This window comes from Eptatretus burgeri, chromosome 4 (genome assembly GCF_056783735.1).
Source record: "Eptatretus burgeri isolate ZD-2024b chromosome 4, Ebu_testis_v1, whole genome shotgun sequence".
Taxonomy (NCBI): Eukaryota; Metazoa; Chordata; class Myxini; order Myxiniformes; family Myxinidae; genus Eptatretus; species Eptatretus burgeri.
The window spans coordinates 6593892-6607547 of record NC_140964.1 but is presented as its reverse complement, the minus strand read 5'-3'; the positions used below and the strand labels follow the sequence as shown (position 1 = coordinate 6607547).

Sequence of the window (13656 nt, the reverse complement as noted above, 5' to 3'; positions counted from 1 at the left end):
AAATGCAGTCCGTGGAGTGCATGAGCTGATGAGGTGTAATTAGGGTGTTGAATCTATAACAGGGGAAAAATTATTTTGACACCTAATACATTTTTTGCTCACCTGGAACATAGTTCAGGTGAGCTTATGGGATGGCACATCATTATTCTGTCTGTCCATCTGTCCATCCGTAAACACTTGCAACTTCTTCTCTGAAATTGCTGATGTGATTGTGACAAAACTTGGCTTAAATTATATTTGGTGTGGTAGAACTCAAGTTTGTTCATGGCATCCTCTCCCTCCACCTATAAGTTGGTCATCGCAGGTTTAAAGGTCCCAAAAGTACTTGAATTTCGATCGAGTTTGGCCGCCATTTTGAATTACAGGAAAATCTTTAACAATCTTCTCAAACTGCTTAACTGATCGATGCAAAACTTTAAATTTGTGATCGACTTCTCATGCAAAACATAAATTGTTGACAATGATGTCATCGATCATGTGGTATGGCAGCCATATTGGATCATAAGAATACCTTTAAAATCTTCTTTTTTGAAACCGCTAAACTGATTGATGTGAAACTTTAACTTTGTGATCGATTTTCCCATGCAAAACATTATTTGTTAACAATGACGTCGTTGTAATATTGAGTCATAAGAAAACCTTTTTTAAATTATCCCTGAAACCATGTAACTGATCATTGCGAAGCTTTACTTATGTGATCGACTTCCGATGGGAATGTTTGATTGAAATAAGCTGATCCAAAACACAATATGGCTGCCAGTGATGCCTTTGTACAGAAAGTGTGCAATATCTCAAAAATATGAATTATAGACAGTTTGGAGTTGCACCTTATCGAATAGGGCTAATTTCCACACAATAGGAAGTGAATCATCACGCCGAAAGTGGCCGATATCTTGAAAACTAAGGCTCATAGACAGCAGGGAGTCATACGACTGTGAACATCATGTCAATACTACCTGACCTAAAATGTGTATTCCAAATCCAGCTCATATTTTTACCCTGATCCATCTGTCAGTCCATTTTTTGGCAACCAGCCAGGTGATCTGCAGAACTATTAGTCCTCCGTTTTTAAAAGCATTTTGTGAAAGAATTTTGAAAGGTGAAAATTATTTTTGCATTTTGTAGGAAAGAGTGCGAAGGTCATCAGAACAACCAATGTTCTTGTCTTGTTGATTGATGTTATTTGTTTTGGTTATATTGTGTTTTCGCATTTGATTTGCAGAAATTATTTATTATTTCACATTTTGTCACATTCTAATGTACTTTGTCCTGTTGGTGGAGTTTTAAGGTTTTTGGGTTTGAGGAAATCTTTACCTTATTGGGGAAGGGGGTACTTTTTGCCCACAAATTTCTTTTTTAGTTGGGAGCTTGGTGTTTAACCTGTTTGCGACGTATGTTCTCAAAATTCAATTCTTCTTCGTCGTTTTCCTCCGTATGCATAAGTAAATGTTGGTGGTGTTGTTTAGTCTGTGTGAATTGAACAACCATGATTGTACCGACTGAGTCATATTGTTACCTTCTTTGCTTACACAGTCGAGCCTTGTGGAATTGAGTACACTGACCGGCTCAGTGCATAACAGGACACAAAAGGAACAGTGGATGACAGGCAAAAGGAACAGGAGAGAGGGGGAAACACCAACAGCAAAGTTGAAGGCCAAGACAGAGGAAGGCGGGCAAACTAAGGCTTGGCCTCGATGAGGACTATTCAGTCCGTGCCAGTAGCCTTCAACATTAAAAAAAAAAAAAAAAAAACAATTGGTGTAGGGAGGAATGAGAGACAGGACCATGGGGTGGACAAGATGGATACAGAAGGAAACTCTCATGAGGGAAAACTGGAAAGTTGGAGGGAGGAATTGGGGTGGGGGAGGGAGGAAGTTAACGAGGGTAGAAAAGATCATGGTTCTGGATGGGTATTATCCGACATGGTGGGGAACAGCTGTCTTGAAGACCTGGAGGGAAGAATGAGGTTGAAGATGATGTGGAAGTTGATGAAAAAAGAGGAACAAATGAGTGTAGGTGAGCAGTGATCTTGTATTTAGCTGAACTGAACACTATCTTTGTGACACAATAACTAAGTTACGAGGTTAGCGATTATTGTATTTCACTTTGGCGCTGGACATGGCAAGCTAAAATGAGCTTGTGATTGAAAAATCAAAGGAATTTTGCATTTTACCAGCAGGATTATAACAGGATTTCCGTTGGAATGTGTGCCTTTTCGAGGTACCTCCCGCCCATGATGTCTCTGTGTGGTCCCGTCCCACTATGGTGGCAGACAAGTGGGACGTACCTTTTGAGGAGATCTCGGAGCTGCAGTGGCTGGGCAGCGGAGCTCAGGGTGCCGTGTTCCTCGGAAAGTTTCATTCTGAAAATGTTGCAATCAAGAAAGTCCGAGAGCTGAAGGAAACTGACATCAAACACCTGCGGAAGCTGAAACACCCCAACATAATTGGTTTCAGGTAATTGAACTTTGTGAAAAAGGAATTGCAATGGATATTAATTCCCCAACTCAGGATATCTTTCTCATCATTGCTAATGAGGTACCTGTAATCGGCATCATCACTCGTAGAATGTCGACACCGGTGTCACATATGTGTCAGATACATAACAAGATACGGTGTCACTCGATGGATACAGGAGGAAATAATTCTGAAATCATGAGCCTCGATTTCCCAATGTTAAGTACCTTATTGTGTTGCAAAAACTGTAATTGATGTCTTTTAAGCTATGTGCATCTGCCGTGATTAAGTGTATTCGGTGGCATTTTCAAAAAGCACTCATCTCCGCACAAAGGTGACTGCACACCCGTAAATGCTGATTGGTCTGCATAAATGAACAGTCGTGAACCGTATAGCCACTGCACCCGTTCTAAGGGTGTTTGTTTAAACTTTGTTATTCATTGAAATCATTTAACTTGCAATTGTTTTTTCCATGGTGTACACATGCTGCGCGTTCTATCTTTCATCTGAATAGCTTTATTTGAAGTTATTGAAACACATTGAAGCAATTTGCAAGCAATGATCGCAGGTCAGGCGAACGCTAAAACGGGAGGAAAGGTTTATAAAATTCCTGTCAATTGTACATCGTTTGATCCGCGTGATGTGCTTGCGTGTCCGTGGCAGAGGGGTCTGCACGCAGGCTCCGTGCTATTGCATCATAATGGAGTACTGCGCACAGGGACAACTGTTTGAGGTCCTTCGAGTCGGAAGGCCCGTAACGCCGAGGCTTCTCGTCGAGTGGACTACGGGGATCGCCAGTGGCATGCATTACTTGCACCTGCACAAGATCATCCATCGAGACCTCAAGTCTCCCAAGTGAGTTTGGGCTTACGATTGCATATTCTGTTACGTGATTGGTGCTGTGGGCTTCAGTGATCGGGAGCAGTGGAAGACAACTTCGAGAGAAAGCTTCACCCTTGAAGTTCTTGACGATGCAATGTAACTCCTGTGGGTGAAAGGGGGGGGAGTTGGGTTGGGGGTGGTTGGGGAGAAAATCACAATTGTTTCCATTGTTCACCTGAGAAAACCACTTCTCAATAAAGAATCTTGAAGGACAGTTTGGAACAATCTATTTATTATATCCTCAAAAAGGTGTAATGTTTGACTCCAACCCCCTCAACTTTCCTATCTTCCCATCCACTTACTGCTGTTTCCTCCCACCTTCTTCCTGTTCTTCTCACTCCTCAAACCTCGTCTTACATTGTCCGGTTTGTTGATGTGAGACGTGTCCATGTCAGTGTGCTGGTAACAGAACAGGACGTGGTGAAAATCTCAGACTTCGGAACATCCAAGGAACTTAATGACAAGAGTACCAAGATGTCCTTCGCAGGGACAGTGGCCTGGATGGCTCCCGAGGTCATTCGCAACGAGCCAGTGTCTGAGAAAGTGGATATTTGGTACAAAATGAGATGTTTTGTCCATCTTTATTTCTGTATTCTTTCAATATTTTAAACCATACTCATCTGCATTATTATTATTATTATTTATTTATTTTTGCACTACCTCTCCCCCATCGTTTTGATTATTTTTAGTCTCTGTTTCAATGCTACCTTTCCTCCTGTTTCACCATTGGTATGATGATAATCATGGTGCAACCACTTGGCTCGCTTTCAGGTCCTTTGGTGTGGTTCTATGGGAGCTACTCACTGGCGAGGTTCCTTACAAGGACGTGGACTCCTCTGCTATTATCTGGGGCGTTGGAAGCAACAGCTTGCACCTGCCAGTCCCATCTACCTGTCCAGATGGTTTTAAACTGCTGCTGCGCCAGTGCTGGTACGTCTCAACACTCTTGAACCTCATGGGGCTGCACAGTTTACCCAGCATTCTTCGAGTTGCTGAATAAGCTGCCTTCAAAATAATGTGCAGCTCGTTGGTCACAGGTCTCGGTAGTCTCAACGGAATTGCACCGACTGCCTTTCATCACATTATTTTATTCAAATAAACTGGAAAGGTCACGTAATGACACATTGAGTAAATAAGAAGGGATATTTTGAGAGCAGCAGATTCATATTTTGCTCTAGAATGACCTGTCACATATATAGTACTGTGTTGATTTGTTCATCGTGTTCTAATGTCCTCGTGAATCATGCAAAAGTACAATGATATCTCCCACTGTCCTTGTCCTGCAAGTAATATATGTCAAGCTCATCGGTGAGCCTGAGTCAGTGTCGGATGAAACCACCTGGCCATGCAATGAAGAACACACAACAGAGCAATGTGTTTGAAAATAAACCAGTCGTTTTGTGACCTCTTCTGAGCAATACAAAGGTACCTGACCTTTGTCCTTGGCTAATTCAGGACAATTCTGTATTGTTGTCCTCCATAAGAACCTGAGTTGGTTCTCCATCTAACACGGCGATGAGTGATGACCAGTGTTGGGCACCAATAACCAAAAGTTAACTTCGATAACGATAATCCGATAACCCCAATTTTTAAGTCCGATAACGATAATCCGTTAATTATAATACAAAGTTCTCGGAAGTTAACGATAATCCGAAAATGATAACTACTTTTTAACAAGAATTCAAAAAAACAAGGAAAAAGCTTCGAAACCCATAGAAAAGGCTTATTTATGCTAAACCCAAGAATAAAATAAGCACTATGAATCTTTTTAGAATCTATGACACTATGTGCTGGTTGCCCTTGAGGAAGACCAACTTCTCAAAGTTAGGCCCAGCTGACAGTCTTGACCTCTTGGGCCTCAGGATGTCCTTGCCGAGAGAGAATAGCCGTTCCACTGCGGCAGAGGATGGAATTGGGGTGTTGTACTTCAGGAAGAGGTTGGTGAGGATCTCCTCCCCCATGAAGTCAGAGTCGACCATGCTCTCCTTCCCATCAATGTCCAGCCAGGTGTCGACAAGTTTCTTGGCCTTCTGCAAGACACTGGTATGTGAGCCAGCGGCCGTCCACCCAGCGAAGAGGTCGTCATGCATGCTGCTGTCGTCGGAGCTGGTGGTGTTGCCGTTCCGGTCCCTCATGACCCTCGGTGCTCTCTCGACCTCGTCCTCCAAGGCAGCCTTGACAGAGACCGTTAGGTTTCTGTCGAACCTGTGCAGCCAGTGGAGCCGGAACTTTGGATGGAAGGCAGCTGCCAGCTGGCAGTCCCGGTCGTTCAGGTAGTAGTTGAACCTGGTGGCGATGGCTGCTACCAGGACGTCGACCAGTGGCTTGCAGACGGCAAAGCTGTTCCTCATGTTCCTGAGCTTCGTGAGGGTGATGGCCACTGTGGGAAGGAGGGTTCCAAGGTAGGCGTTCTTCTCTCCCTGGATGGTGTCAAGGGTGATAGCCACATGGGACCTTCTTGGCGGGCAGCTCGGGGGTGGCGGAGCCAGAGCTGCGCACGCTGCTGTTGCCGGAGGTGTGGTGGTGGCGCTTGCCACGGCCAGAGCCAGCCTTGATCTCCTCCTCAAACTGGATAGCTACGGATGGGTGGGTCCTCTTGATGTGGGACTTCAAATTATTAAGGCTGGTGACATGGCCTCTAACAATTTTCTTGGTCGGGTGGCATTTTTGGCACTCAAAATAGAGTACCTTTTCCTTGTCCTTATCCTGACGGCTGAGCTTGAAGTAGCGCTCCAGGTGGGGCCAGGGGTTTTGGAAAGGCTCCTGGTCCTGGCTGCCAGATGGCTGAGAAGTTTCCGCCACAGACAGAGAGTCAGATTGGGACTCAGAAGTTCCTGAGACAGAGGCTATCTCAATGTCGAGAACTTCTTCTTGGTGTTCCATGGTTGTAGACTGTAGTCTTGTAAGTTGCAAAGAATGCTTGGTAACTGGTAAGCAAGAACTGAACGCTGTCAAGTTGACGATGATACTGAAGAACCTGAAAAAAAAGTAAAACGCTAAAAATGCTATCGGAGAAAAAATTATCGGACTAAAAAAATCTAGTTATCGGAAGTTAACTGGTCCGATAACGATAAATGGAAGTTAACTTCCGATAATAGTCCGATTAAAAAGTTAACTTCGATAATTATCGCTTTTGTGCCCAACACTGGTGATGACCTCTCCGGAAGGGTTATACTGCATGAAGGGATTTAAATCAAGTTGCAGCTGGTGCCACAGAATCACCCTTTGGGCATCACTCATCACATCCTGATTGAAATGGCAGACTGTGACCAACAGGGCCAATACCGAAGACCAGAGGACATGCAATATTTGCAATTTTTCCACTTAGCTGGCACACAACGGCCTACTCTTTTCAAAAGACACGATGGGATCTTTAATGCCTGTGGGAGTACTGCCAGATGGGACCATCAGCTTGATGGTTAAGAAGGCATATTTAACTCTGCCACCAAAGGTGGACTGAAGTTATGTATTCAACCCTGTCTGTCTGTCTGTCTGTGACCAGGATATCTCAAAAAGTTTTGGACGGATTTGGACGAAACTTGGTCGACAGGTTTTGTGTGTGACAAGGACAAATTGATTTGATTTTGGTGATGATCTGGATCTGGATCTGGATATGAGAATTTTTCAAATTTTTAAGTGATTCTCACCATTGAGAGATGGGGCCAAAAACGATACATAGCATGATGTATCAAAACGTTATGGATGGATTATGACAACACTAGGTGGATGCGTTGGGTAGGTGACAATAACAAGCCAATTAGATATTGGTTCAGGTCCAGATGCAGATCTGGCCTGTCAGTGGGATACAAAACTTAAACTGTTTAGCCTGAAGGAGGTATTGTTACGAATTTGGAAGCTTACTGCACTCAGCATGCAGGTCCTATAGAACAGTTATATCGGTATGTGTTTTTAGTTAGGGTCCCCGTCCTGTGTCTAATGGGTGATTAAATGTACATGCGCTGTGCGTCATTTTGATAGTTAGGGTTTTCTTTTATTTTTACACCACCACCAACTACAACAACACGCCTGCACCTCGCTTCCTCACACCGACGCCATTGTCTGCGTGCGTGTCAGCACGTACGTGGGCCAATCGACGGACTTGCCGCTCATTTTGGCCAGTGACAGGGCGACGAGCGATTCTGCATGCCAAAACCGTCCAGTAAGGGAGAGCGGGGAGGGCGGAGGTGTCTCCCCCCCCCCCCCCCGAGACAGGGTGAATAAGGATGTGGCGCGATCGGACGATAGAGAAAGCTGGAGAGCCACCATCCCCCACAAGAACCGCAATGGTTGCGCGCCGTGTCTCAGTCGGTGAACTATGACCATCGAGCCGGCAAGATTGTAATCATTCTGACGGGCAGGTGGAGCAAGTGTGGAGTTATCAGCCATTGCTTAGGCGTTAAACTCAAAGACGTGGGGAAGTGGCCGAGAAACCTCCTGCGTTCTCGACGATTTGGGATACAGAGGAGAGGTTTGGTTGTCGGCACGAGCACTGAGCGGAGCTCGGGAGGCTGCTCGTGGCTCGCTGGTGTCTGGATTTAGCTCGCCTCTCGCTGGTGCCCGGTTCGAATCAGCTCGAAGACCACACGAGGTGGACAGGAACGAGGCAGGCTCTGGTCTTCAGCTCGCCTTTCCTCCGAACTGGAGGCCTCAATAAAGGCTATGGCCACCGTTTTGTGTGTGTGTGTGTGTGTGTGTGTGTGTGTGTGTGTGTGTGTGTGTGTGTGTGTGTGTGTTTGTGTGTGTGTCGCCAGTCTTGTAAGTAATAAATTGTTAACTACCTTGCTGTACATATGTGCATCTCTTTAGTTGGATAACTCTGCCTTCTTGTGTGCTTCCCTCCTTCCCCCATTATAAATAAACCCATGTGTTAAATGTATCAGTTCGTTGCTGTGTTTCCTTCCATTGGCTTAGCGTAATGTGCGTTGGAGAATTAGCAAGGCTGTTGTTGCCGCCGTAAGGGGACATTTGGACCGACGGATCTCGGTGATCATCTGCTCGGGTCGCACACGGTTCGAGCACGCTAGCGGCTCGTTCCGTATGAGCGCTGCCGAGGGTGTGAATACTCGGTAAACTCGCAACGTGGAGCTCTAGGTACTTTGAAGATTGGCAAATAACCCTGTACCACGTGGTGTAATTGTTGACGATTCATGGTCCGGTAAGGGACCGTACTTGTCGGAGTTTTCCGAAAGGTACGATCTAAATTCCGGGTGTTCGGTGTAGCTGACTCTACTGCTCCATCTTGCGGTCGTGCTCGTCGCCGACGCCCGGCCCGCAACAGTATACGCTCTACCTAGTGCCTTTCTTGCCTCTGACGCAACACATCGCTTGCTGAGAACCATAATGAGTTTGTGGAGTTTGTAGTTTAATTGTTTCATTTTATTGGTGAAACATAACTTGTTATTCAGACTATCCCAATAAGACAGATCATTGACACTGGTTCAACGGCAACTTCTAAGGGAGCAAGCGGTAACGAGAAGCATCCTCATGGTGATGTTTGTGATGGTGTCTTGCTGGGTTTTATGTTTACTTTGTGCAGGATGAGTAAGCCCAGAAACCGTCCATCCTTCCGCCAGGCTCTGCTTCATCTCGATATCGCGGCCGCAGATGTTCTCTCGACGGCACAGGAAACTTATTTCAAATCTCAGGTGGGAATCTGAGTTGTTTAAAATGCTGGATGGAATCTATAGAACGTTGATCGAGGCATGTTCACTGCCATGGGAAGCAAGTAGAAGCTGATGTTTCGGGCGCTATTGATGAAGGATTGACATCCGAAACGTCAGCTTCTCCTTGCTTCCCACGACGGTGAATATACCTCGATCAACTTGCTGTTGAATCCATCTATTGTTTTACTTGTGCACTGATGCAGATAAACACAAGCGTTCATGATCAAGACTATTTTCCCACATTCGTTTAACATGCTCATTTGCATTTCCTTCATACAGCTTGAGGAACTGACAAAATAGGCTCTCATTAAGTTCTGCGTTTAATCAGTTCACCCTATGTTTAACCTTTGCTAATAATGATGATCGGCCATCTTGAGGCTTCATTCACATCTGCCTTGAGCAGACCGAGTGGAGGGAAGAGGTGAAGAGCCACTTTGAGAAGATCAAGAGCGAAGGAACTTGCATTCACCGGCTGGACGAGGAACTTATTCACAGGCGAAGGGAAGAACTCAGGTTAGTGTTTCACTAAACCTGTTTCGTTAGTTAAAAATGACATTATTTCCTTTGTTTCTTCTTGTACCTTTGTTATTTGGTGAAAATATTTTTTTTTTGCAAGTACGTTGGTCTGTCGCGTTTTTTTTCTACTTTACTTTGCATCCACATAAATCTGGATGCTGTGCTGTACTATCTGGGTGCTGTGCTGCCTTCACTGCTTTCACATGTGATGTAATTCCTTAATTACCTGAAAAGACAATTCAAATCGGTTTCAGATGAAGAAATTGCTGTCTAGCTCAGAAGCAACAATAAATTGCTCCATCTCAGGTGGTCAGAGCTTTCCCCGCCAGCTTTGGAAAATGCCACACATCTCCATTACCACTCCTTGGTGTATACTAATCTCTTTTCTTTATTTCTCTCAAACCCTTACTTCCATATCCTCCCCCTTAAAAAATATGAGATGTAGGCTTATGGAAGAGTGAGTTGACAGAGGGTAAAAAGATGTGCGTGCACGTACACGAACGAACACAAAGGAAAACGAGAGACCCCACCCACAGTAACTCACAAATAAGAGGGTTGGTTTATGTCGAGCTAATGAGGGATTGAAAAGATCATGGGAAGGGATGGGAGATGATACGAGATGGTGGTGCTCTGTCTGCTTTGGAAGTCCTGGAGGGAAGATGGAAATTAAACCATCTCCAGAAAGAAGTTCCTCAGCAAAAGAAGTTCCATGGCACCTCAGCAAAAGCTTTCTGCGACTCATTGGGACTGACTCAATCGGTCAACTTCCCGACCCGGATCTCAACCAATGGTACTCCATCTCTTCTGGATCTGATTTTGACAAATTTCCCTGACAATATCTGCTCTTCTTCCTCTGCTCCAATTGGTTCTTCTGACCACGTCCTTGTTAAAGTGGACATCTCTCTGGCTGTTATCAGAGAACCACCTCACCGCCGTCGAGTCTGGCATTTCACTCAAGCCGACTGGCAGGGTCTCCGAGCAGCCATCAAACTTACAGACTGGTCTCCTATCACTACTTTCTCAAACATCAACTCATCCTGGGAATTCTTTCAAAGAAACTTGCTCTCCCTCATGCACAGATTTATCCCCTCTCGTGTTCAGTTGTCTTACCCTTCCTTCCGCCCTTGGTTTACTGAAGCTTGTGGCGAGGCAGTTGTCCTGAAACAACTTGCCTTTGCCTCATGGAAAGCAAACCCAACTGAGGGCAATCTCAGTTCTTTCCACAAAGCTCGGAACAAGTGTGTATCTACCCTCAGGAGAGCCAGAAAACAACATCTTTCTCATCTGAAGTCTGAACTCTCAAACCTCTCTCCCTCCTCAAAATCCTGGTGGCGTTTAATCAAATCTGTTTCTGGTGTATGTTCCCCCTCCATCCCCTCCCTTACCTCAAATGGCCGCACTGCTGATTCCACACGTGATAAAGCTGAATGTCTAAACTCGGTGTTTGCAGCTAAATCTTGTGTCCTAAACCCATCACTATCTCTACCCACTTTACCCAGTCGCACCCAACTGTCCCTGGACTCTGTATCCTTTTCTCCTGACAAGGTGGAGAGCTTGCTTTCAAACCTCGAGTCAGATTCTGCAACCGGTCCAGACGGCATCAGCCCACGTGTCCTCAAAGCCTGCTCTTCTGCTCTTGCTCACCCTCTCTCTGTTCTATTCACCCTCTCATTTGCCCAAGGTCATCTGCCATCTGCTTGGAAATCTGCTAACATCACTGCCCTGCATAAAAAGGTGCAAAAACAGATCCCTATAACTACAGACCAATCAGCCTTCTCCCAATCATCAGCAAGGTGATGGAATCCATCATCGCCTCAGATATGAAATCCTTCGTCTTCTCCAATGGCTTGATTTCCAATCATCAATTTGGTTTCAGACCAGGTCACTCTACCCTGGATATGCTGCTTCTGCTCTCCCATCAATGGATGGAGGTCCTCAATGCCAGACAGGAAATCCGAGCCGTATCCCTAGACATATCACGTGCTTTTGACACAGTCTGGCACCCTGCCCTACTCACCAAACTCTCTTCCCATGGTATTCAAGGCCATCTCCACTCATGGCTCGCAGACTTCCTCTCCTGTCGCAGTCAACGTGTGGCCCTAAATGGAGTTCTTTCATCCCCTCTTCCTGTGCAGGCTGGAGTTCCTCAAGGTAGCGTTCTGGGCCCTGTTCTTTTTCTGGTTTTCATCAATGATCTCTCGGACTCTGGAAAATCCTCTATTTCTCTTTGCCGACGACTCCACCCTCTGCCGTACCATCTGTCATCCCTCAGACCGGCAAGCAGCAGCTTCTTCACTCACTGCAGATCTGGATAAAATCACAAACTGGTCCAACACGTGGAACATGTCTTTCAATCCAGACAAATCTCACACTCTCACTGTCTCTTCGAAAGGACCGTTTACAAAACCCCCCCATCCACTTTCTCAACAATCCTTTGGAAGAAGTCTTTTCTTTCAAGCTTCTAGGTCTCACTATCTGCCATGACCTTTCCTGGGAAAGTCACATTTCCAACCTCGCCTCAAAAGCCAGTCGCCGACTGGGAATCCTCCATCGTGCTAAGTCCTTCCTCGGCCCTCTTGAGCTCCTGACCACTTACAAAGCTTTTGTCCGTAGCCTGATGGAGTACTGCTCTCCCCTCTGGGCTGGTGCTCCTGCCTCCCACCTTTCTCGGCTTCACGCTGTCGAAACCAGGGCATTTAAGATCATCGGCATCTCCCGCAATGAAGCTGAGTCTTTGGGCCTCTCACTCAATCACCGCAGGTTGGTCGGTGGTCTTTCTGTCTTCTACCGACTCCTCTCCAGCCTCGCCCCCTGCTCTCTCTGTGATTTGTCCCCACCACATTTCCACAGGGCGCTCAAGGTCCGCCAACAACCCCCTTCTGGTAAAACTACCAAAATCACGAATCACTGCTCATCTTCACTCTTTCATTCCTCTTTTTTCCCGCCTTTGGAATAAACTTCCTCACTCTATTCTTTCCCATTCTTCCCTCCAGGCTTTCAAAACAGCTGTTCACCACCACCTCTTATCTTCCCCCATCCAAATCCTCGATCTTTTCTACCCCCGATAATCCACCCAAGCCCACTTCCTTCATTTCTCCTACTTTCCTTCCTGAAAGTCCCTGAAATGTCCATCTTCTCTTCGCCATGTTCCCCATCCCATCCCCATCCCTCTCCCTTCCACAGTTCACCTAATGTGTCTGTTCCCCACTGTTTTGTCCCTTCCACTCCCGCCCCTCTTGTCTCATGCCTCCTTGCTGTGAGTTGTGTGTTGGCTCTCATACGAGCCTCGACCAAGGTGTACAAAAAAAAAAAAAAGTTCCACAAACTGGAGAAAATAGGAACAACATTGTGGAGGTGCATGCAGTAAACCTGGATTTTCGGAGTTTTATTGGAACGACATCATGACGTATCCATCTTGGAGGAGCTGGGATGGATCATGGATCTGAGGACTGAGAGAGGGGACGGAGAAAGACTGGGAGAGAGGTGGGAAAACAGATGCCACTGGCCTGTCTGTGATGTGAAAGTTACAGGCCTTGTGCTTCGGTCTCATTGCTGAAGATGTCATTAATATTGAATACTTTTGATTCCATACAATGTACAACATATGTGACTGGGGCCCTAGCCCAATAGGGAAATGAATACTCCATGGAGCAATGCAGAAATGCCTGTTGACTGTGAGCTGTTCTGATTTTTGAAGTATTGAGTTGGAATGACAGAGGATTGCTCCTTTGAGGTGAGCTTTGGAGACCAACTTTTCTATGGGGTTAGCACAAGAGAAGTCCTAACTTATAGTGCGGCCTTGATGTTTGAGACTTAACTTCTTACATTGGCTCCCCATGGAAATATATAGCGCCTATAGAAAGTCTTCATCCCCTTTCAAAATTTTCACTTTTGTTCCCTTATAGCCTGGAATTAAATTGCCTTAAATCAGACTTTTTCTACCTTTACTTACACATCGTAACCCACAACTTCCAAGGGAAAAACAAATTCTACAAATTTCAGAAAATTAATTAAAAATACAAAACTAGAATGTCTTGGTCAGATAAGTGTCAGCCCCCCTTATAATAGCAATTGTAAATTAGCTCAGGAGTAACCAATCACCTTCAAAATCACACACCAGGTTAATTGGCCTCCACCTG

At 45.5% G+C, this 13656-nt stretch overlaps 1 protein-coding gene across 5 annotated transcripts in view; it reads left to right on the top strand.

Annotated features, from left to right (window-relative positions):
• The window catches only part of LOC147027402 (mitogen-activated protein kinase kinase kinase 13-like), a 71262-nt gene that overhangs the window by 32341 nt on the left and 25265 nt on the right, over positions 1 to 13656 (top strand). For all 5 annotated transcript variants that reach the window (XR_015057028.1, XM_085876762.1, XM_085876759.1 and 2 more), the window contains 6 exons: positions 2273 to 2456; positions 3120 to 3311; positions 3734 to 3892; positions 4110 to 4268; positions 8875 to 8983; positions 9405 to 9514. Coding sequence is in view for 4 of the 5 variants with exons in the window: in XM_085876762.1 (XP_085732888.1) it covers positions 2273 to 2456; positions 3120 to 3311; positions 3734 to 3892; positions 4110 to 4268; positions 8875 to 8983; positions 9405 to 9514 (913 nt within the window). In the remaining variant the exon portion in view is untranslated. The remainder of the gene's footprint in view (positions 1 to 2272; positions 2457 to 3119; positions 3312 to 3733; positions 3893 to 4109; positions 4269 to 8874; positions 8984 to 9404; positions 9515 to 13656) is intronic.